The sequence below is a fragment of the Acartia tonsa genome, chromosome 6 (assembly GCF_053477335.1).
Source record: "Acartia tonsa isolate MP-2025a chromosome 6, ASM5347733v1, whole genome shotgun sequence".
Taxonomy (NCBI): domain Eukaryota; kingdom Metazoa; phylum Arthropoda; class Copepoda; order Calanoida; family Acartiidae; genus Acartia; species Acartia tonsa.
Window position 1 is genome coordinate 8,169,214 of NC_137265.1, and position 25,932 is coordinate 8,195,145.

At 37.1% G+C, this 25,932-nt stretch overlaps 2 protein-coding genes across 2 annotated transcripts; one reads left to right on the forward strand and one right to left on the reverse strand.

Annotated features, from left to right (window-relative positions):
• Positions 1 to 1,691: 1,691 nt before the first annotated feature.
• Positions 1,692 to 16,269, forward strand: LOC145321734 (uncharacterized). The gene is made up of 16 exons (XM_080163295.1): positions 1,692 to 1,761; positions 2,197 to 2,214; positions 8,813 to 8,832; positions 9,047 to 9,099; positions 9,875 to 9,913; positions 10,227 to 10,317; positions 10,870 to 10,938; positions 11,245 to 11,312; positions 11,670 to 11,752; positions 12,753 to 12,820; positions 13,009 to 13,059; positions 13,995 to 14,099; positions 14,653 to 14,707; positions 15,222 to 15,261; positions 15,498 to 15,580; positions 15,916 to 16,269. The coding sequence occupies exons 1-16, from the start codon at positions 1,693 to 1,695 to the stop codon at positions 16,015 to 16,017; spliced, it is 1,014 nt and encodes a 337-aa protein (XP_080019421.1). The 5' UTR covers position 1,692; the 3' UTR covers positions 16,018 to 16,269.
• A 1,481-nt stretch (positions 16,270 to 17,750) lies between these two features.
• Positions 17,751 to 18,607, reverse strand: LOC145321737 (uncharacterized). The gene has a single exon (XM_080163299.1). It carries the CDS (start codon positions 18,464 to 18,466, stop codon positions 17,753 to 17,755), a length of 714 nt encoding a protein of 237 aa, XP_080019425.1. The 5' UTR covers positions 18,467 to 18,607; the 3' UTR covers positions 17,751 to 17,752.
• Between the last annotated feature and the right edge of the window lie 7,325 nt (positions 18,608 to 25,932).

A 25,932-nucleotide genomic window follows, 5' to 3' on the forward strand; every position in this document is an offset into this window, starting at 1 on the left:
GAGGCCACTATAAATTTTACCATTGGTCAATAACGGCCTCTCATTGGCTGATTTTTTTTATTACGTTATAATCAGTCAGACACTATTACTGTGTTCAATATGCACAATTAGATGACTTGTACTCAGGCACACTCTCATCCTACACTACTTATGTTTATTATTTCCAATCCTGTAATATTTATACTTAGCTAATTCACATGTATATAAATACACTTAATTAATCTGATTTCCTTCCTTTTTATACTTGATATACTTATATTACATTGATCTAAGACCATAACCAACCATTTACTCTTAGTTTAAAGCACTATAATACCATGCGTGAGTATTTATTGGACTGCCATGATTTCAACTAAATTCGTATTATAATTGTGAGAGTAAAAGGATAAGCATTCTTCACTGATACTGATCTTGAGAATTTTTATTGAAAGTAAATTTTAAGTAGTACTCATAGAAGAGCGATCTCCATAAACCAAATTTTAGACAAGCGCCCCATTCGCACTACCATGTCTGTCAGTACTAAAGGTTGGATCTATCCGATTGATTGTTCTCCTTTACAATGGAGCTTCTCATTTGTCCTGAGAAGGTTTATAATTATTTTACTACCACCCTACTAAGAAATATTAACTTTCTTTTATTTTTATTTATAAAACTAGAATTGGAAATGGAGTGGTTGACTTTCATATTGTCTCAGATTGGTTTTGGGTTATTTTTAATCTTTCTCCACCCATTTGGAAATTCCAATCTCACTCTAAGAGGGAAGGGGGGGGGGACATTGGAAAAGAATAAATGTGCAAATAATAGTTGTGGGATATTGTTGTTCACTACTGTACTATGTTCTTTATATGGTTTAGGAGTGCAAATCATTTGCAAATTGTAAAGGGAGTGGATCAGCAATAATAAAAGTTCTCATATCAATATTTATAGAATGATAAAATTTTGATTTATTCACTTACTAGTTACTTGTATATTTGTGATTTACTTTTAAAATTGTTATAAAACATAAATATATTGTTTTAGATGTCAAATAGATAATTAATAATATTAAAGTTAAGCTAAGTAGATGGAAAGATAAATGATTTAAGTAGTAGATGTTAATTGTTTCTAAAAAGATCTGAAACCATTTTAAACATCAATTTTTTGGTATAATTATTTTACGTGATGCAGATCTCATATAATGATTCCTAGGAAGAAACACCATGCAAAAAGCGTAGCATTTCTACAATTAATTTAGAAAAAGAAGAAATAAGACTTATTTTAAATTTTAATAATACCCTGGAGAAAAATTATTATGCCTTAGCCTTTCCGACCTCCAAAATGGCAGCTTTTAAGATAAAATATAATACTTAAATATAAAAATAACAGGATGTACTTGGATCTTTTTTACTGCACCGAAAGATTTTGCTAACTGCTGAACAAATATGGTTTTCCTTAAGCTTCTAATAATACCTTGAAAGGTTTATAACTTTTTGGGTGAGGGTACCATCACCCTACCTAAGAGCCGTTTGTTTTTTTATATATTGATTACAAATACAGCATATTTTAGATCACTAGAATACAAAATTTTAAAAATAACAACAATCAATTTTAAAATTTGTATTGCGATATTTTGCTATCCTAATAGCCTTGTATTAGCTACAGCCGAATGATTATGATATGAAACGCGTTAATAAATGATTATTTTCAGATAAGATGTGGTGGACAATAATCTTTGTTATTTTATTTGATAATTTAGTTTGTGGACAGATTGTTTATAATGAGGTAATGATAGATTTATTACTCTAGACTGTCAATTAAAGACCATACGTTCATACTTTTTAGCAGGGTTTTTGACTATTCTTATATTTTACTGCATATCCTTGTTTGAACCGATTTCAAAAATGTTGTTATAAGGTAACAAGGTTATCAAAATTTAATTTCCCATCGTTTTTAATGATTTTTGTTATTCAAGATAATAGGACAGGCAGCTTTTTTTGGAATATTTCTTCATATATTTGGTATTTTTAGTTTGATTTTCATAAGTTTTGTGGACAATAGTATCAAAAAAAAAAAAAAATTCCCATTCGTCTGAGCTATCCTTGTTTGTATTCCATTCCACAATTTTTTGTGCTTTGCTAATTATGGATGCTGTCATCTTTGTTTATTACACAAACATTGCCATCATTGTTTAAGACTGATATATTTTCTTATTTTCAGGAATGCTCATCATCAATAAGGAAATAATATTATTATGTTCATTTTTTAAATTCTTTGTTTTGATGATTGCTTTAGAAGCCCTATTTTTAAAGTTGAGATTTGTTTAAGCTTTTATTTAAAATTGGTTTTAGTTATGAAGCAGTTCTATAAGTGTTTGTGTGGTATCCGCCTAGGATAAATGGCAGACACCAGAGTTCGAAAAGACTACGGCAGTGTGACAGACGTGGACACCTTACTATAGAGAAGCTACGCTTCTCTAACAATCACTAAATAACAAACAGCATCTATTCAGTTGTTCCTTTATTGAAGGTCTAAGGATTACTAAAGTTATATACAACAAACAATAGCTACACAGATAGGAATAAATAATCATAACATAAAAGCATTATAATACATATACAATAGTCAGTTTGGGCAATAATGATCCCCCATCCCTGGAAAGGGTGGGGGGAATTAACAATGCAGCTTAACCATAATAAAGCTTGTCAGATTCAATCATTAATTTTAGGCATAGGGAGGGGGTCGGCAGACCCCTTCCCCAGGACTCGGGGGAGGGCCTTTGGCCCTTCCCCGAACCCCGGTCAGGGGTGCCATAGGCATGGCTCACGGTTGCCGAATACCACAACTCTCCCCTCGGAAGGCTGGGAGAGGGTCTCCCTACCAGACTTCCGACAGTGGTTGAGGCCTTCGGCCCGCTCCTTCGGGCTAAGATATATACAAATGATAATGATTCAATGGAATCCTAGTGGTGATTTTTTTCAGGGCTGATGGGCTCCCAATGTGGGATAGAAGGTAGAGGCTGGCTTTGGTTGGACACGTAGCTCGGCGCCGGCAGGTGTCAGGTTGGCGTGGGGCACAGCCGCTGCGGGGCCGGTCAGCAGCGGGGCATTCTGGTTGTTGTTGGCAGCGGCTGGGGCACTGGCTGCCAAGTTGACCGTCTGAGCGGCAGCCTGGCCTCCAGAGGGGCCGCGGGGTCTTCCAGAGGGCGGTCCAGGCCTGCCTGGGCGGTCATGCCCGCTGTCGGTCGATTGCATGGACACCATTTCCTCGGCGGCTTCCCGGCCAATGGGAATGGCATCCAAGTCTGCTGAAAAGTCCCGGGACTTGGCATGGGTGAGCCGGGCTCTGGCCAAGGCCTTCCTGTACAAGGTTGGATGGTACAGGAACACTTGTGACATCGCATTCATGGCGGCCCGTACACCTCCTTGTGCGGCTGCCAGGGAAATAATGGTCAGATCCCCCAGCAGTTTGAGGATCAACAACAGTAAGCACAGTATGGCTGCGCCATCTCCCCACTCGTGAATAGCTTGTCTGAACCCAGCCCAGACATCCAGGGCGGCCTCTCCTTCCTCTGCCAGTCGGTCGATATTGTAGGACACGATCCCATGGTCTCCAGTGGCCGAACAGCTACCTTGCTGAACGCACGAGCCATAGGACAGGCGGTCAGCATGGCGCTTTTATACGCTGGGAATGCTAGCAGCTGCTGCCAGTCGTTCAACTCAGCCTGTGAATACAAGCCTCCTGAACTAAAGTCATCCAAGGGTTCTGTCAGCAGCTGCTTGGGCGTATCCAGCGGGGGTGGCCTCTTCTTAGGTGCGGGGGTTAGTTCTATCCAGCCTTCCTCCGCGTGCACAGTCAGGGGGTAGGTGGAGGAGCAGGGAATCTTGGTGGCATGGCCGCTATACACCCGTGTCACGGCGTCTACAAATCCTGTGGGTTCCACTGGTACTTTGTCCCAACATTCCTTGCTTTCACGGACAACGTATTTGTTGCGTTGGCAGGTAAGCTGGAGCAGGACATCTCCCCTCAGTACAGAGAACGTGCTCCCCTGGACACGCACCGGGTGGGCCGGGTCTAGTTGCTGGAGCTTCCAGCAGTTGGCCGCTACTTCTTCTGCCGCTGTGCTTTTCATGCGTGTCTCCAGGGTGAATCCAATGTAACCTGCATGTATCTGGGCCTGCAGGGGGACATCCACATCCCTGGCCGATACTCTGGGCAGCGCTGCCGCGGCCGGGTCAGCTGCCACGAACAATGCTGGGTGGTTGGTGGCATGGGCCTCAAAGTCGCAGTTCACTATTGAGGTGGGGTTGGTCATGTTGATGAAAAACTGGGCTTGATGGTCAACCAGGAACGCATCCATCACTAGGCTAGGCTGGAGGCTGCGAATCAGCCTCAAGGGGCAATCTCTCCCCAGGTGGTCCCACACGTAGGTTGCTTCCCCAGTGATGCAAGACAGCTCAGAATGGGGACATTCTAAGGCCAGGTGGTCAGATTGGGACTCCACCCGTCCATCCTCTACTACGTAGGTCTCTTCCTTGACCAGCAGCCGTCGTTCCTGGAGCACTAATTCATTGCGGTACAGCTGGCCCTCGAAGTGGACGTCCTCCCCTTCACAACCCACCCCCTCGGGGCTGTTGACAAGGGCGCCCACCATATCGAGGGTGAAGAACAGGGGATGGTTCAGCTGGAACGTCAGTGGCTGGGTCTTGCCTGGCAGCGTGTAGACTCGGTTCCTGGCCAGGTCTCGGCACGTTTCTGGACCGATCTTGGTTGGCCTCATGAGGGTGGGGACCGAGGTCACCTTGAGGTGACCCCATACCCCACACCTGAATGTCCACTGGGACACAGTGAGCTGACAACTGTATCCTGTTGTTTCCCTAATCTTGACTTGCTGCAGGACGTGTACTTCATGGCCCAGGGGCACCTCCTGGTGTAGCGGTTCCGTGCTACACATCTTTTCCTTATTGTAGGCTGTGACGTGGGTGGGGTTGGCGCAGTCCCATCCCACCAGGACGTAGCTGGTTGTAGGCCACACGGCTGCCAGCAGTAGTCCCCACAGGACCATCCACCAGTGTGAGAAGCTACCAGACAGCCATCTACCTCGCGCACGCGGCTGGGGATCTTCGGCTCGGGTCACGGCTGCTTCTCGGGGCTGGACACGGCTGGGCTGCTCCTGGCTAGATACAAATTTCCATTGAGCGTTATCTTTGTGTGTCCGGGGCACCCCGATACCCTCCCCAATGACAGACTGGCAGGCGACTGGCGCTTGCCTGGGTGTCGGCTCCCCTAGCCCCAAGGGGTCCCTTCCCTTGTCCATGGCATGCCCAGTGGCATGGGGCTGAAGTGCGTGAAGCCCAGGCCAACCCGGTTGGGTTCAGCCGCGCCTCCCAGTACGTTGATCCTGGCTGGAACGGTCCCAAACTGCGGCATTCCGTCGGCTCGGCCCGCTGCGTTGGGGGCGGCTGCTTGCTGCGGTGGTGCTGGGGGCACGCTCCCTTCCATGTGGGCTACTCTGCTGGGCTTTCCTGGGGGAGCACCCTTGTCTGCGGTGCGCCTACGGCCGGCTACCTGGTCCCAGTCCGCTCTGCACTCGGCCGCCGTATGGCCAGCATAGTGGCAACGCTCGCACTTGGCAGGACGGTCACGGCGTGGCTGGGTGCGTCTCTCCTCTAGGCTGACTTCCATAGGCGTCGGGCAGTCTCGAGCTCGGTGGCCTTTCCCTTGGCAGCGGAAACAGCGGCCTGGAATCTTGTCATCTGGAGCGACCTTCCCCATCTGGTGGAGACCCGGAGCCAAGGCGCCAATCTCCATTGGCTCCGACTCGTCGTAATTGGGTAACTGGACGCTGGCTAATCCCGTGAGCCCGTCGGTGGCGTCCACTAGGCACACACCCTCCTTCAGCTGCTTGGTAATCATTGTGACGGTGAACATGGCTCGCCTCGTGTACTCAGGTACAGAGGCGATCTCATGACTCATCATTTCACGTTTCACATTAGCGTTACGAATGCCACGATTTAATTCATCGATTAATAATTCGAGATCCTCATGGCTGTAGGCCTCCCTATACAAGGCACACTTTGTGGATATGTATGCTTGTATAGGTTCTGTCGAGTGTTGCCTGTAATCCCTGAAGGCTTGCTTCAAAGTCTGGGATTCAAAGGCGGGACGAAATAACATTTCACACTCGGCCTTGACTTGTTCGTATGTCAAGGCTTGGCCTGCCTCGCCAAACAGATGAGAAGCCATTTCCGCCGCTTGCCCTACCAGTGACAGTAAAAGGGCGTTGCGGCGGTTGAGGGTGTCATGGGGCGGCACGCGGTAAGCCGCCCATGACATCTCGAGTCTGCGGATGTGGGAACTCCAGGATTGCTTGGGCGGTCCTCTATACTCCGGCAGGTTACTCAGCATCAGCTTGCGGTACTCGGCTGGAGCCGGCTGGGGGTCATCCTGGAGCCATCCTTGGGCTTGGTCGCCTCCTGGCGCTTGCGGCTGCTCCATCGGGTCAACGGTTCAACGGCGGGACACAAAGTTATAAGGCAATATTATAAATGGTTTATCACTTGAGGCTTTCTAGCCTAACAGCCAACACTGTTTTATCACTAGGTTGGTAGTTTAGTTACAAAGATATAACTTAGCTGTACTTATCACTAGTTTTATTCTGAGGTTGTAGAGTAGGCTGGTAGGGGTAGATAGCTGTTGAGGGTCTGAACTGCTGTCAGGAACTGATTGGGTTTTCCTTTATCACACTATAGATAGGAGGGAGAAGCTTGTAATGCTTTATTTTCTAAAAATACCTCTGTTAGATGCTATGGAGTAGCTCCGCTCCTGTGTGTGTGTGTGTGCGTGAAATCTCCTTTCCTTGCAGCGCGCTTACGCACCGTCAAATCCGCGCACACAGGTAAAACGCGCACTTATCCCTCAACTCGCTCTCTCATTGGTCCGCTTTGTCCGTTGAATTTTATGATATTTCCCGAGCTCCGTTGCGCGACCCGTAAATGGCGCTCTGTTTTCCCGGTCGCTAGCTCCACACCGTGGGCGGACTTAGTCAAGTGTGGGTAGGAGGGGGGAAGCGCGTGAGGGGACGGGGTAAATCCGTCCGTTCCCCCTGTGAGGAAGGGGGGAGTGCTGTTGGTTTGAGGTAACTGTGTGATGAGGTAATGGTGCCCTTTCTCCTTAATCCTAGGCTTTATTGTTATGTCACCTTGATTGTATTTTCTTCAATGGAGAGTGGGCCCCTCCCTTTCCTCTGGAATAAGGGGTGTATTTTGTTGTGCTGGAGGCTTGGGTGGTTAGATTGTTTATCAAGGCATTGTTATATTACATCTAGATTCTATTTTTGGCTTTATCACAATACATAACAGATTTGCTTACCAAGCCTGTTCTATTTTTAGTTGTTCTCACAATACACAACAAATCCAAGCCTGTTCTATTTTTAGTTTTATCACAATACACAACAAATTGTTTGCTAATCCTTGCTCATAAATCTATTGTTTAACCATCACACTAGGGTGGTAATCCCTACAATGTGATATAATATCTGCTTTTCTAGATGGGTGGCTGCGCTGTAGCCTCTCAGGATACTTGGAGTTGACGTAGTTTTCTCTGCTTTGGTACACTACACTCGTATGTTGGCTCGCAGCTCGCAGCTATGTGGCGTGTTTCAGCCTATCGGCGGCAGGGAATGTCCCGTCCTACAGTGCCGTATATCCGAATCCGGCTGATGGCGGCAGGGAATGTCCCGTCCTGCTAGCGCCGCTGGTTCGGATCCTGCTATCTCTTGCAGTAAATGTTGGCCTATTTTCAGCCGTTTGCACTTATTTGGCCTGTTTCAGCCAGTCCGCAGGCCTGTTTCAGCCCTTTGAGCGTTCAATTCTCCGTTAGATGTCGGCGCTTCTCGCGGTTCTCCGTCAAGTTTCGCTGTTTCACTTCCACAACTGCCGGATGCAGAGTTAGACCTTGCTATCCAGGGTGGGTAATTCAGGTTGCTTGTGTCAGTTTTGCCAGTTTCACTGCTGGGAGTACCTTAGCCTCAGCTGCGCGTCTGCTCTACACTTGTGGTTTGCCGTAATCTCACACAGCTGTCACCAAAAGTTGTGGTATCCGCCTAGGATAAATGGCAGACACCAGAGTTCGAAAAGACTACGGCAGTGTGACAGACGTGGACACCTTACTATAGAGAAGCTACGCTTCTCTAACAATCACTAAATAACAAACAGCATCTATTCAGTTGTTCCTTTATTGAAGGTCTAAGGATTACTAAAGTTATATACAACAAACAATAGCTACACAGATAGGAATAAATAATCATAACATAAAAGCATTATAATACATATACAATAGTCAGTTTGGGCAATAATGATCCCCCATCCCTGGAAAGGGTGGGGGGAATTAACAATGCAGCTTAACCATAATAAAGCTTGTCAGATTCAATCATTAATTTTAGGCATAGGGAGGGGGTCGGCAGACCCCTTCCCCAGGACTCGGGGGAGGGCCTTTGGCCCTTCCCCGAACCCCGGTCAGGGGTGCCATAGGCATGGCTCACGGTTGCCGAATACCACATTTGTATCTTTCTGTCTTTCTCGCTGTAAAGGTGGCCCGAATACTGTAAAAACCTTAACAACATATATACATTTTTTAAAAAGAAAGAAAATTAGCCTAATATGGGCGTCATTCTTAAAGCTTAACTACATGAGTTTAGCGAATATGTGCAGGTCTTTCTCTTACCCTATAAATTCTTGACAATGCATTTTGCTTTTAAATGAAAACAGCTTCGCTACCATTTGACGTACTTGTCCTTCTTAAAGTTATAATTAAAAACAAATAATATTTTTCAAATAGACAATACGGACTTCCAAGGTAATATGTTTTCTTTCAAAGCAGACTTTTTCACATTTGAGAAATAAAGAATGGGTATGGGGGATGTTTTTCGTTTGTTAGGTCAGGTTTTGTTAGCATATATTGGAAACTATGTAACCCTACAATGATTAGACATAGGACCCCCCCCCCCCCTCCCCCTAAGGAAGGGCAGAATTATCTGTGCTTGATGTTGATAATTTTTAAAAAATTTTAGAATATGGAGAACTGATATAGATGCTTTTCCAATTAAAACTTTACACACTTCAGGTTAATATAAAAATTTTATTTTTTAGAAAATTTGGAAAAGACAAAGATTAAAGTCAGCATAACTCTTAATTACTGTTTGCAATAATAGTTTGTTTTGTATTAATAAAACAGTTATGCGATTGAAATCGATTCCATAATATGCAAAACTAGAAATAAGTGTACGAATCCATCATAAAGTGTTATTATGTTTAATGGAACCATCTCCCACAAATAAAATTTTCTAAAACCGGATAAACTTTCTTTCTTTAATAGTTATTTCTCGTATCGTATTATAAACAGCTTTCCGCGGATATAGAATGTACAATTATAAGATTAAAACCAGTTTTTTTAGCCCCGAGGTGCCGAAGGCACTGGGTAAAAAAAACTGGTTCTAATCTAATGATTGTACATTCTTATATTCGTAGAAAGCTGGATATAATACGATGCTAGACATAGTTTTTTCGTATAGATGAGAACCGGTTCCTATCCACCGGATTCGAATGAATACGAGAATAGTTATTTCTCGTATCGTATTATAAACGGCTTTCCGCGGATATAGAATGCACCACGGGGCTAAAAAAACTAGTTTTAATCTTATGATTGTACATTTCTATATTCGTAGAAAACTGGATATAATACGATGCTAGACATAGTTTTTTCGTATTCATGAGAACCGGTTCCTATCCACCGGATTCAAATGAATACGAGAAAATTAATTATATTCCATTTTAATTATATGCCTATCAGCAAAGATAAGTTATCTGTAATTAATCCAAATATTTAATTTTTATTCTAGTTTTAATTTCAAATGTCTCCGTGGTGAAGCTTGGCAGAGGTAAGCTTCATATATTTTCTAATAATATAAAATGTTAGTTTTCATACTTTTATCTCATAAATAAAATTATATTTGCTTCAATTTATAAGAATTACATATCCTTTAACTGTCATTCTCATAATGGATTTAGAATATATGTGGATATTATGACATGAAACTCACCTTTCAGTATGTATTTTTTAGTTTAGAAGGAGGGGAGGGGATGGGGTAAAGGGGGTTGACTGTTGGTATCATTATTTTAGCCTGTTACGAATTTCACTATATTAGATTTAGTAAGATCCAAGTAATAATAAATCAATCTGCCTCATCTTAGATGACACTGAGCAATGGATCCTAAGATCAGAAACCTGTGGGCTACTGTCATGTCTTAAAGATGATTCTCCACAGCTTATACAGACACTAAGGTAGGAACTTCCTGTGTGTAGTTAAAGTCTCATTATAGTTTAGACTGTTATAATGTGATGATATTATGTCAGCCATGATCACTTTTTGTATTAGCCTTTTAGTAAACAAAAATAGTTTTTTTATATAAGATAAATTGGCAACATTTTAGTCACTCAGCATCTACGGTGGAGCATCTCTTAAGATAAAATACAACACATAAATTTAAGCTAATACTTTAATTCACATAATGTTCTTGAACATATGTTTCTGTGTGCTTGTATGTTTGTGTTTACCAGTCTGAACTAATTACATGAGTTTTAAAATCTTGGCTGTTATATGTAAGTTTAACCCTTTCAGATCGGGCCTCAATTCCCACCTTATCAAATCGGGGAGGGGGGGGGGCTCTAAGAGCTCCCCCCCCCCCCCTTCTATCTCGGCCCCCCTCGATCTGTAAAGGTTAAGAAAATATTTTATGTCGTTGGGTGTAAGTAACTTTAAGCGTCTTAAAGATAAAGTAGTTAATATTAACCTAGGTAGGTATTACCTGTGCTTCAAATCAATTTTTATTTTAGGGATTCCTACATAGAGAAGCCATCAAAAGAAAAATATAATCTCACTGTTCCTGTTGAACAATATTTGAGGTAAAACACAACTTCAATTGCAGCATGGGTCAATTCCATTCCCTAAATTACTATAAAAAATTCTTACAGAATACTTGATATGGACATACTTACATTTTAAGGCATAATAATAGAGGTGCTTTTCTTATTGCACTATGCCTGATAAACAAAGGATCCATTGTAATTCAAAAAATGTCTAAGATGGACAATGGAGTATGGACACACTGACTTTTTTTATAATGATTATTGTTGTTACTCTTTCTAAATTTACTATAAAAAATTTACTAAAAAAACCTAAAACTTATTAATTATCCTAACTGAATTTAGAAATTCATCGCTTTACAAGTCTACCTCTCAAAAAGTTGATGAAAAAATATTCAAGGGAAGAATCAAAGGTAAAATTTCTTTTATATCATTTTTTGATTGCACGACTTTTGTTCAATGTCTTAAGTTATAATGTTTGAGAACTAGGTTAAAAGATAGTATTCATTTATTGGGAATTTATTACCAACTTAAATATTAAAAAAAATTAGGATTATGGAAAGAAAACAAACTAGCGGGTTTAATCGTATTTTCACAGTAGCTTTGCTTCTTTTCAAGCTCCTGTGGGGTCGATTTCCTAACCCTGCGGGGCAATCATTAACATTTACCTAACCTTACCTAAAATAACCTACTAAACTCAAAAGCTACTGTTAAAATACGACGAAACCAGCCACTTTGTTTTCTTCCAATGATCCTATAATTTTTTCTAGATGGATTTTTTATCGAAGCAGGAGGGAAAGATTTCGAAGAAGGAAGCACATCTCTATATTTTGAACTTAAATATAATTGGACGGTATGGTTACCTTTTATTATTGGTCTGTCAGTCTGTTTGTCTATCTGTCTGTCTATTTATTTGTCCATCTGTATGTCTGTCTGTTTGTCTGTCTGTTTGTCTGTCTGTTTGTAAGTCTGTTTGTATGTCTGTTTGTATGTCTGTTTGTCTGTCTGTTTGTCTGTCTGTTTGTCTGTCTGTTTGTCTGTCTGTTTGTCTGTCTGTTTGTCTGTCTGTTTGTCTGTCTGTTTGTCTGTCTGTTTGTCTGTCTGTTTGTCTGTCTGTTTGTCTGTCTGTTTGTCTGTTTGTCTGTCTGTTTGTCTGTCTGTTTGTCTGTCTGTTTGTATGTCTGTTTGTATGTCTGTTTGTCTGTCTGTTTGTCTGTCTGTTTGTCTGTCTGTTTGTCCGTCTGTTTGTCTGTCTGTTTGTCTGTCTGTTTGTCTGTCTGTTTGTCTGTCTGTTTGTCTGTCTGTTTGTCTGTTTGTTTGTCTGTCTGTTTGCCTGTCTGTTTGTCTGTCTGTTTGTCTGTCTGTTTGTCTGTCTGTTTGTCTGTCTGTTTGTCTGTCTGTTTGTCTGTCTGTTTGTCTGTCTGTTTGTCTGTCTGTTTGTCTTTCTGTTTGTCTGTCTGTTTGTCTGTTTGTCTGTCTGTTTGTCTGTCTGTTTGTCTGTCTGTTTGTCTGTCTGTTTGTCTGTCTGTTTGTCTGTCTGTTTGTCTGTCTGTTTGTCTGTCTGTTTGTCTGTCTGTTTGTCTGTCTGTTTGTATGTCTGTTTGTATGTCTGTTTGTCTGTCTGTTTGTCTGTCTGTTTGTCTGTCTGTTTGTCTGTCTGTTTGTCTGTCTGTTTGTCTGTCTGTTTGTCTGTCTGTTTGTCTGTCTGTTTGTCTGTCTGTTTGTCTGTCTGTTTGTCTGTTTGTTTGTCTGTCTGTTTGCCTGTCTGTTTGTCTGTTTGATTGTCTCTCAGTCTGTCTGTCTGTCTGTATGTCTTGCAAAAGCATAAACTTCTCAAGTTATACGTTTTTCAGGGGCTTCTTGTGGAACCGTTGTCTCAGTTTTATGATGTTGGTGTTGCTAAAAATAGAAAAGTCTACAGGTATCAAATTCTACCTTTTAAAAAAATCTTTTTTTTGTTTTTTTTTACTCCATGAAAGAATATTGGTGTTTATTTTTCTTTTTTTAACAAAATTCTTATTAATTGTTGTTGCTTTGCCGCTTAAAATTAAAGCATTTTTATGTAATAGAATTTTAAGCTGTGTTTTAATTATTTTTCATATACTTTAGTGTAAATGCATGTTTGTCCCCAAAGAACTATCCTTCCATTTTCACATACAGGTTAATTTTTAGTAGCGAAGCTACTCTATAATTCGAAATGTTCATCCGTCTGTCCGTCTGAGACAGAAAGGGGATAACGTGATTTTCTTGGCTCCTATAAAAGATTGATAGCTGAAATTTTCAGGGATCAAATATGTTAACATTCTTCATTTTTCACTAAGTTTCATTAAGATTTGTCAATTGGTTGGGTTGCTAGATCGATTCCTACATTTTAAAGTTTTTTTGATTTTCTCAACTCCTACTCAAGATAGACGGCTGAAATTTTCAGGGATTGAATACTTTCATATTCTGCAAACTTTTATTAAGTTTTATTGAGATTTGCTTATTGGTTGGAGTGATAGTTCAATTTCTAGATTTTTAAGTTTTCGTGATTTTCTTCACTCCTATTCGAGATATACTGATATTTTTATGGATTAAATAAGTTCGCAATTTTTATATATCCCCACAAAGTTTCATTAAGATTTGCTTATTGGATGAGATGCTCCATCGATTCCTAGATTTTCACGTAATAAATCTTACAAGGTTTCTTGATTTTTTAGTAAATTAGTTTAATGTTTTTTTTTTATGAAACTGCTCTATAGTTAAGTTTTTGCGGATATCCATCCATAATATTTGAGCTTCGCTACTTATGGATGTTGATATCCTTGTTACTATATTCTTCATTAAAAGCTGCAATTTTTCTTCATCTTTATTACACAGCCGCCACTAGCCACTTCTTATGCAAATCAGCTACATTAGCTATTTTTGATATTATAACTCTAATAATCATCCAGGAATGCATTGGATGGACATAGATTTTCAAGAGGGGGGGGGGGGTGTAAAGGGGTGTTTGCCCCACTTTATCCAACTTTTAAAAAAGATTTGACGTTCTTTGCTATTGGAACAGTTGAAGTTTTTCTAAAGATTCATTTTATTGCTGAAACCCTTATTTTTAGTCTAACCTATGAGGGATTAAGTGATCAAGGTCAAGTTCCCAGCCAATGCATTCCCCTGTACAGTCTGCTTCTGGCGTGTGGCAGCCCTACTGTCAACTATTTCAGGTATAGTAGATTTCAAGTAATCCTCAAATAAAAGTAATAGGATGTCTGTGTGCATGTGTATCTGTTCATCTGTACCTTAAATCTCGCTAACCCATATGGTTCACTTGCATTGAAGCTTCCTATAGGTCATGGGAAGGATCAAAATTTTTTCATGGGAGGATAAATCCACCCTCACAAGAATAATCGCAGCTAAAAAATAACCAACACCGTCCTAATAAAAAAAATATTTTTTCTTTTTAAAACTAAAATGGAAACTGGAGGGTCTATTAGAGGCCTCTAGGGGCATATCCGCTATTCCTATTATATAAAGTGTTATGGTTGGACTGATTTGTCTATACTTTTCCGGAAAGCTTGAAGAAAGTCTTGGACAGGTTTTACGAACATTTTTTTGGCCTCAGACAACACCAAAAAAAACTACTACCTTATATAATAGAATAATATTTTTAAATTATTTCTATCGGATTTAAACTCAAATTAAGTGAATTATTCTTAGTCAATCTTAAAGGTTGCTGTGCACCACGAATGAACTTTAATGATTTGTCTTGATTTTTAGTTTAGATATTGAAGGACATGAGTTTCAAGTTCTGAAGACAATTCCCTGGGATAAGGTAGGCTATAGGCACAAACAAGATATGAAAGAAGTTTGGCGTTTTCCCCTAAAGTTCCTTGTTGAGCCAAGAACAGCACCCCCCCCCCCTTATGTATTATTTGATGAATTGTAAACAAGAGTAATTCATTTTTTTGGTTTGTTTGTTTATCGCTTTAGGTCAGGTTGGTTTATATTGGGTAAATTAGGTATAGGCTTCGCATAATTAAGGCTTCTCGTAGGGGTAGGTCAGCAAAAAAGATAACCCCTCATCCTCTTGTTTTCATTTTTTAAAAAATGGTGAGGGTTGTTCATTTCTCAATAGCCATTTTGAATTTTTAAAATATTGTATGTATTTTAACTTGATTATAAGATCCTTCACCTATAATCTTGTGCCTAATTGTCATAAGAATCACCACTCTAAAATAAAGATTTTGTGTGAGGGGAGAGGAAGGGTTAGGCTTATTCACTAAAAATAGGACTCGAGCGGTTATTGAGATCTACATACGGACTTTTGATATTTTTATGTTTTTTAGGTTGATATCCAAGTTATGAATATTGAAACACATTTCGTTGGTAAGTTTCATTTCACAGCAGCTTGGTAATCTACATTTAAACTATCTGTATGTCAGCCTGAATGTTCGTCCATGTTCTATGGCATAAAGACATGTGAGATTTTTTTCCAATAAATTTATCCTTGATTAATGACCACTGAATATCTGCTTTCTGAATCACTGTGTACCTATTCATCCCTGATTTGTTTTGCTTTGCTAACTATGGATGTTGTCATCTTTGTTTTTGTTTTCTTACAGGGGAAAGAAGTGAAGGAAGCCGAGAGGATCTGATTAAATATCTGGCTGATAAAGGTTATGTCCATCTGGATGACTTCCATCAGGTATATAATTTCTTTTCCATTATGGCTTTGAAACCGATATATATCTGATAGATTAGAACCGGTTCGTAGTAATATTGAAAAACATGTATAGCATCGTTTTCCAAGAATATCAAAATAAAATCTCAAAATTAAAACCAGTTTTGTTAGCTCAAAAAATCGGACCCTTCGGGCTCACAAAACTGTTTTTTTAATGTCCGCAGAAAGATGTCTATAATACGTTGCGATAAATAACCATTTTAATTTTATGCTAAAAAATATCTCAATGTTGTATTTAATTTGCTTGTTAATTTTAAGCAGCTTTGCTAAAATTAAATGTAATCGTCTTGTTTATTTAGGTGTATCAGTACTTTCAAGACTTTGAAACAAGAGAGAGTAGACCAATCATTGATGATATCTTTGTAAGAAAAGACATCTATCACAAATATTATCTTAATTAATACAAATGTTACAGTGTAGTTGGACAAAGTGTCTCAAAAATCAGCCATATGACGTCATAAAAATGAGGGAGTTGAGAAGAAAGGTGGGAAAGAAAACTCCTAAAAAGAGAAGGATAATTCCTCGTTTTTATGACGTAACAAGGCTGATTTTTTTGACACTTTGTCCAGCTACGTTATTGTAAATGTTAAATTTTTTTGTTTTGTGATAATTTTAGCATATTGCAAGTTTTTAATAAATTAAGAATATTTCTAGTGTTTGTATATAAGTATAATTTGATTTTTTGTTGTAAACTTTTAAAGTAATTTTATTTCTAGACCAACATTAAATATGTATATGGGTAGTTTTAGGCTATTTTATATAAAACAATATCCTTTAGAGAATATGGTGGAAGACATTAGTCCTAATAGATACACGGCTAGAATGTGAGTGTGTCTGTCGGTGTGTATTAAAGATTGGATCCGACTGCTGTATTGATTCGGCACATTAAAGGTATTCTTAAAGGTTCTTAACAGATTTAGATGGGTGGGGGATATTGTCATTTAATAAAATACTCACAAAACCTCCATTGTTATTTTAAGTCTACTTTTTTTATTTACAAAAAAAACAAGGATGACAACATCCATAAAAGCGAAGCTCTAAAACGGTAGGACAAACGAAAATTAACACTTGTAGTGTCAGAACTGATTAATCTGAATATAAATGTATAAAAGTTTTGTAAGTAAATTAATTGAAAAGCTGCTTAAATACAGAATAATGTTAAAGGCCACACTTCCTTTTTAGGACTTGATTATAGAGATGCTTCGCTTATAACATTGTACTTTGTTGTCCTAGGAATCGGTATTCCAAAAATCAGATATATCGGACAATTATATCACAAAACTATTTGTTGTTAAAAAAGTTAAAAATTAACATGTTTAAAATGGACGTACGGACATTATATAGAGTTGCTACGCATTGTAAGTTGTTCCTAACTACTACCGGAATTATCATGCAAAGTGTAAAATCGATAGGACAATTCTAACATGCCTAAATCAAAAAAAACTATCCGTTACGTACGGACGAACGGACCGACCTTAATTATAGAAATAAAAAACAAAGAATTGTTCATATTGTAACGTTATTGACTGCCAGACGTACAAAGTAGCCAAGGTAGGTAAAAAGGGACGTACAGGCAGTTGAATAAAATGCACTAACAAAGAAATCAATACTCAATTTCATTTTTGAACTAGGTAATTAAATAGTTGTTCTAAATTTTTTCAAGCAATGACATCATCTGCATAGTACATAGAGGTTTCGTGAAGTTTATATCAAATTTAGATGTACTTCTAATCCGAATGTCTCATATTAAATCTTTATATGTAAGAATGGTTTTAAATTGGCCAAAAAGATTCCTACAACAATAAAGTAGCATAAAGTGCTCTCATTTTAAACCATCCTATTTTAAAAATTACCTTCTAGATAAAACAAAAAAGGCGCAGTTACTTTTAAATTGCTGTCTCTGTATTTTTTCAGATTGATTTTATGCTTCGCTTTTATTGGATCTTGTTCTCCTATTTATCAGAATTTTAATGAAACAAATTTCAACAAATAAATATTTATTTAAAGCAATGTTAGAAATTAATCATATTCATCATATAAAAAATTAAATTTTTATTATAAACAATATTAATAAAAATATTAGACATTAGTATTTAAATACTTAACAAAATACTGCTTGTTATCTTTGGTTAACATTTAATTTTGGCTGATCTTAACATCAATTGCGGGAGGAGCCTTGCTGGCAGTAATGACTAGGACGCCATCAGATGATAAGTTGGACACAACATCTTCAGGTTTAGCCCCACTGGGAAGAGTATATTTTCTGAGGAATTGTCTGGAGACCATCTTACTTCCATCCTCAGCTTTCTCCTCATGTTTACCCTCGACAGTGACAACACCTCCAGATACACTCACACTCAACTCATCTGGTCTGTACGCAGAGGTGTCCAGGCTAACCTCCATCTTTTTAGAGTCCTCCTTCACACGGATCACCTCGCTGTCCTTGTCTTTAAACAGGTTCATGTCTCTGAATTCGTTCTTCAGACTGGGCAGCATCCATCTGCGGGGAAACATCCAGCCGTTTTCCCATTTCTCCAGAGAATTCTGTCTGTCCAGCGCAAATGGCCTTCCAAGTTCTGAGCTGGAAGAACTAGATTCCTTCTTCTCAACAGATGAAGAACTTTTCTCCATAGAAGACGCTGATGACTTCATTTCATCAGCAATAGAAGAGTTGAGCATAATGTTATTTGACATGCAAGCCATATTTCTGAAATCCTCATCAAACTTCTTCCACATATCTCTGGATTCACCAAACATTTTCTCCTTCACCTGATCAAAGTCATCCCAGGAGTTCTTGAAGAAGGGATCGTCAAAGAAAAAGTCTCTCATTGTCATGGGAACCTTGGACATTTTGATTCTTGTTTGTTTCTTGAGTTGTAGATTGCGTTGTGTTGTTGATTGAACTGACTTGCTAGCTGTGGGCGCACAGACTAAATATTAGCTTAGAAACTACGAGAAAAATACAGAACACATAAACAGAGAGCTCAGACTAATACAAGCGATTTAATAGGCTGGACTAATAGTTTTGAATTTTAAATGTCAATAATTTAACGAGCAATTGTGCTCTTAGCATATAGTAAGTCTATATTCAAAAGGTCAAAGACCAACCTGGGACATACATGAAGCTAACCTAAAATGGATAACACAATTGGTTCAGTAGTTATCGAAAAGGCAAAAAAACTAGTTTATTGAATAGGATTATTTAGTATCATCTATAAAACGAATCAAGAGAATTTCCCTATTTCTAACTTTTGTAATTAGTGTTTTTATTAGGATCTCTAACCCTGCGGGAAAATATTACCTCTTGAACTCCACTAACCTAAACTATCCTACAAAAAGTTTGAAAATATTATAGTTTTATTTTTTTCATTTTCAGTCTGAATGAAATAAAACAAAATTTAAAATTTATGTGTTATTCCTTATTTTTCATTAAAAATTATTATAAATGCAACTAAAAATTAGCTATTTCTAGTCCACCTTATGATTATTGCTTATCTCTACTTTAATTGCTTTTAATTGGTAAACAGATAAAACTTTAATAGCATATACTCTTGTCGGCTTTTTTGATTATTTAAAATAAAAAGATAAAAATTAGTTTAATTTAGATAAATCTAATATTATGTACAAAAATAATATCTTTTTCCCTTGCTTTAAACATAATAACCTTTTCTCTATTTATAATCTTTTTGTACAAGAAAATTCTAGAAAATAATGAAAACAAAAAAATGCGCCAGCCTAAAATCCGGCGCTTTTTCGCCCACGCACCTTCCGTTCCTGCTAGGCCTTCCCTTTACAGGAAAATACACATCACATTCATCAGATGGGCAGCTGAGATATTAAGACTTGTCCTAATAAGGATAATTAGGTCCATATGTAGTAAAATATTATTGTACAAAGAAGAATAATGAAATATTTTACAGTAATACAAACTGAAGTAACTATGAAGGATAATTTTGCAAATGATTGTACAAAAAAAACAGACTTTTATTAATCATTAAGTTATTCATAAATCTTTAAGCTATTAAGCAAATGTTAAGTCAAAACAAGTACAAATACAATGACTCTTATTGATTCCCTAACTCAATTATTTGTATATTCTTTATGAACTTTCTCAGACGAATGGACATGCACCAAACTTGTAGTAGCTGCGCTACTAAAAACGCAAATTTGAAAATATTTAACTAAGAAAACATTTTTATATATACTGCCCTACTGTTAAGATCCATAAATACACCCAAACTTAGAAGGTGTGCATTCAGTTCCGCAAAATATAACATCTATATAGTGTTCAATTTTGCAACAGAAAAAAAGATAAAAGCGGATACGCCCCCTAGAAGTCTCTAGGGGCACTTAATTTTGAAATAAGGTTTTAAAATAAAAAGTAAAAAAAATTAAGGGGTTATTTTGATCTAAGGGTTTTTTTTCCTTAGGACGGCGGAGATACCATCCCCTAAAATAGTTTAAAACCTTTCCAGGACCTATGAGAAGTTTTACTGTAGTAGAGAACCATATCGGTACAGCGGTTTGCGCGATCCTACGCTACAGACAAAAAAAAACTTTTTACTTTATATAATAGGTTATGCTTTTATAATATGATACAATTACGGAAATTACGGAAAGGAAAGCACACCAACTTAAAAATGACTCACATAGAAAAAGTTTAATGAGAAACATCAACAAAACGTATTAAATAAATCTTGATTTCATAAACGTTTTAATATAAAATTTTATACGAATTTTCTCGAAATTATTTCTTCTATTGAAAAAGTGTAATTAATATATGACCAAAAATGTCCATCAGACTCTCTGTTTGAACTTCAAATAAAAAAAATGTAATAGAAAATTGCTTAGGATTCAATAACCATATTACATTATATTTAAACTTAGTGATTTATAAGCATCACCTGCCAAAATGGATGTAGAATATACGTGGATATTATTGCAGGGGAAAATTGTGGTCAATTTAGGTTGATAACATGGAACTCTCTTATTGGTCAGTTCGTTCATCCAGTATTAGGGGAGGGAATGGAGTAAGGAGGGTGGAACGGGTGAACTTGTTATTTTAGCCCACTTAGAGTTTCACTTTATTAGAAAACATGAAAATATTGCCCAGTTCACAAACAACTTTTAGAGGTCGACCGATTTATTCTTTAGGTCAACCTAAACAAGTAAAACTAACAAATGCCTTTATAAAATCAGTCAACCTCAAGCTTTTTTTAGGTCGACCTAGAATTTCCAGCGGTCGACCTATGTCTTCTGTGAACTAGGCTTATGTTGTAAGATCCATGTAATAACATCCATTCCTAGATTTTTCATACAAAAATAATATTGATCAATAATAGCTTGTTGTTGCTGCGCTATTTGTGAACGTTTGAAATTGTTTGTGCTATTTTTAACTATTTTTGAAGCCTAAAAGGTTAGATTTGAAGTTAATCCTTTGCAGAGTGTGTCACATATATTGTCCATTTCAAAACTTTTGAATGGACAGCAAAACATCAGAATTTTAGTTTTAGACAGTGATTCAAACAAAGTAAAACTTTTTTTTCTGCGGACTCATGGTAAACTTAAATTGGCGTTTTCAAATTGCGACTGTTTAATCATTATGAGACTTTTATCACAAATTACAAACATTTCCATTGAGTAAAGTAAATGTATTGTTATCCATTTCTTTTCGACTCAAAAGTGTAGTTGAAATTTGATGTTCCTGGTTTTCTATTTTTATTTGAATGATTTTTAATGTTAAAATTTTAAAGTAAGCGACAATTATGGTGACACGCTGAATTTTTGGGCAAACACAAATAAATTGCATGTATACATTATTTGTGGCGTTTGATAAACAAGCACTTTACTAAGAAGTTAGATATTTAAAAAATGAACACAGTGATAAGAACAAATATATTTTTTCGGATGGGAGGATTTTTTCTTAGTACCATTTCTCTTGGGAGGGTGAAGGTACATTTCCCCAAAATTAATGAAAGATATTCCCTTGACCTATAAAAAGCTGCTATGTAAAGAAGAACCATATCAATCCATCGGATCTTATGCTACAGACACACAGACAGACTTTTATTGTCATTGATTGTCATATCTATTTCAAGATATTTCAAGGTTTTTTTGTACTTTACAAAGCTTATTTATAAATGAGTAAATTATGCGTTGTTGTGTATTTGTTAATACACACACCTGTTTTTAAACAGATACGGGATAACACATTCATTCATAGACATCTCACAGATAAGTAAATGGGCTAATAAATGTTTTTTTTTGTGTCGTGTATGATCCATGGAACAGCAAGAAAGCTTATTTATTTCAGGGATGTCCAAGGGGGGGGGGGGTGGTAGGTGTTTAAAACATCTCAAACCCAAAGTATGGGATTTTACCCCTGCAACGCCTCCCCCCCGAACAAAAAAGAATTTAAGGGGATAATTAATACAATTCAAAATTTTACCACTAGGGTACAAATTTTGGGGGAAAGTGAAAATATTCCATTGCTTTTTGCACTCTATTTACCCCCCCCCCTCACTTCCCCCCCCCCCTTTGGAGGTGCAAGAATGGCTTTGCTGATAAAGTTGTATACTTCACAACAAATATTTGCTGTTCTTTTCAAAAATTTTGAAGAAAATAGGAGTACAAAAAAGTTGAATATTTCAAAAAAAAACTTCTATTATTTTTACCTTTAATTTAGTTTATCATTCTTTTATCCTTTCATGCATTTTAGACAGTGCGTTACTTTTCAAATTTTCTTTCAAGGATCAATTTATTTTCTTATTAGATTTAGTTTAGATAACAAGAATATAAATAGTTTGCTTTTAAGATTTTAGAATTGAATATTTGATGCGCAGTATATGTGTGTCTGCTAAGATCGGATAAACGGCTGGACCGATAGTTTCACAGCATTTTAAAAAGTTTAGTAGGGGCCCCTGGCAGGTTTTAGACCATATGGCGTGCAGGTGTATCATCCTCTTGATAACCCTTGAAAAAACTGTCCACTACACATAAACATTTTTTCGTTTGTTATTGTTGTTATGCTACTTAAAGACATTATTGTTCTTGTTTTACTTTAGCTTATTGTAAATTCACTGATTTCACATAATTGAAATTTAAACGTTTTGCCTCAGAATCGATACAAAGAAATATTAGGTGACCTTATAAAAGAAAGTTAGACATTATTCAGTAAATCGTAAGTTAACACTCAAACCCCAACCTTCCATTTTAAACAAGGATGGCAATATACATAAAAAAATATTATAATTTAATTATTAATTGCTAAATCTAATTCACAGTGACAAAGTTTTATTTCAGCTACGCTTTGAATTTTGCAAAATAAAATACTAACAACAACTCTAACAGTTAGGGAGTTGAACTCATTATTATAGAAGCAGAAATAAAATCTATGATTATGGTTTTGACCCTCTAAAAATGTAATCTACCATTCCACTTTCCCCTCTCTTGGTAATGATATCATCAACGCCTATATGATTTTTGTAATCTACAATTCCAATTTTGCCTCTCTTGGTGGTGATATCAGCAATGCCAATACGATTTTTAAAATGCACCATTCCACTTTCAGGAGAGGCAAAACTGGAGTGGTGGTTTACACTTTAAACATCGACATAATTGAAACCATACATACTATTTTTAAATTATGTTAATCCTAGAAATGTATACAATACTATTTATAATTTTTAAAAATTTATGTAAAATAAAAATAATAACTAGAATATAGCATTACTATTATGTCGATTTAAATAAGGAAATCAAATTTTATAAACATGCTGATATGTAAACATAAATGTACCATTCCAGTTTCGCCTCTATTGAAAGTGGAATTGTACATTTCAAAAATCGAATTCGTGTTGATGATATCATCACCAAGAGAGGGGAAAGTGGAATGGTAGATTATGTTTTTAAAGGGTCAACACCGTAATCATAGATTATATTTCTGCTTCTATAAAAATGGATTCAACTCCCTAAACTGTCTAAACATTTCAATGATATAGAACTTTCTTTTGCGCTTAAATTGCTTAGAAAGACTTAACATGGATGTACAGACATATTGGCTATTTGTATAGAATAGGTAGCATTGTTACACTATTTATCGGAAGTGCAGTGTAAGCTTTAGTTTTAAAATTATCAGTGAATCAAAAATATAAAGATAAGGGTGGCATTAGAAGTGGTCAACTGGGGATATAAGAAATTATACTTAAATCTAATATGAATGCAAGAACGTTTTTACTCAGCAATTTGAAAATCTGTAGTTCAACTCTGTGTAGTCTTTATCAAAACGTCCGTCTGTAAATTTTGAATATGATTATTTTTAAAGATTATTTTAAACATATTTTAGGTACGTCATGTAGTTGTCCTGAACTGAAAGATTATTTCGGGAACGACGTAATAAGCGAAGCCTCTATATAATAAAGACTAAAAACGTTTGTACGACGTAGGTATTAAATCTCCTGTATTTATGTATATTCGCAAAAAAAAAAATCATTGGGAGGTTAAATTACTATATTATTTTTTTATTATTTATTCTATGTTCATCAATGTTAGTTTGACTGTCTGATTTGTTGAGCTTTTATTTTATCATCCTTGTTTTCTGTAGAAAGGTTATGGAACAGTTTTAACAAGCAAAAATATTTTAGGGAAGGTGGGGTTGAATATGTTCTTTTGGGAGGATTGTGGTGCTCTCCCCGTAAATTGTTGTTAACCTTCCCAGAAAAAAAAACTTTGTAAAGGAGAACAATATCAGTCCATTTTTCGGTACAGATAGACACATAGACATCCTGTTACTTATATATATATAAGGATTATTAGTGCAGATATTATTAACATTTTATAGAGTAGATTATAGAGAAGTAACAATGGGGTGTTTAATACACTTGTCCCCAAAGTTTTATAATAACTTTTTCGTTGGCTTCACAACATGTGGGACTTCTGTAAATTTTGATCGGATGGTTAGTTATGTTGAGTGTTTGAGCTTTTCAACCAATAATTTTAATCTACTAAAGGGGTAATTTTGTGCATCATCATTGGGGAGATACATCAATTTATCGGCCATTGTCTTATCCCTTTAGATCCCTGGAGGACAATACTCAACTCCAAGTAAAACTTTTCTCAATGTTTGGGTTCCATAAATCTTTATCCGCTATGGAGCCCAAATACTTTGACGTTATCATGTATCATGTGGCAGAAAAACTAGGAGCCACCAGGGAGGGAGAGGACAATGTCAGGTAAATTAATTTACATCCCAGTCTTCCTCCGTATTTATTGATATCTTATTAAATAATTTAGTAAGGATTTTTTTCTCTGAAGCTTAAGATTTCAATAATTACTAAACCAATTAGGTTCTTTGTCATAGGTAAGCTTCAACAATTAAATAAGGTCCTATGAGGTTTTAGATTATTTTATTTACAGGAGGCACTAAAGGCTACTAAAGGCAGTACTACACACATTAGCAATGGAGGAACGATTAATTTAACTGTTATGGTCCTATCCCTGTATGCCTGAGAATCCTGAGAAGAGATCCATTCAAAGCTTAATCTATTGAACAAACAATAAACTTTTCTATCAACAAGAATGGCAACATCAAAAACCCAAAACTGTAACATTAACATTTATATGAAGAGATTTATAATTGTCAAAATGCTTCAAAGTAAAGTGCTTTACATGAACGTACATTTATGACTTCCTTTAGAATTGCTACACTTCACTGCCGGGGGAGGGGGGAGTCAACCCCCCCATCACTTTCAATTGTAGTTTTATGAATTAGAAATTCGGGAGTGGGTAGTTTTTTTTCTAGGGGTAATTTCTCTTGGGATAGTGTTGATACCCTCCCCTAAAATAGTTAAAAACTTTTGCAGGATCAATCAGATGCTACCTTGTAAAGGAGAACCATATCGGTTCAGTGGTTGGCGATATCCTTCGGTAAACACACACAAGTCAGACAGAAACACAAACAAAAAATTTATTATGAGGATAATCACAGGAAATTCCCCTAGATTTTGGCTGTCCGTACGCCTTACAAACAGACGCAAGATCGCATCATTTATGTGGAAAAGTTTCTCTTGTAAAAAAGTGACATTAGAATGAAGATAAATGTAACTTTATTCTGTATACAATATATTTCTAACACTTCCTTCAATATTTATATTTACAAAAGAATACTAGTACTGCAAAACCAGGCAAAACTTTGGTTTCTACTTCCAAATCGAAGCTTTTTTGTTATTATGTTGTGTTCAAAGGGCCTTCCGTCTTTAGGTCGTAACAATAGAGCTCAAATTATTGTTTTTATAATTATTACTTATGTTTAAGAGACA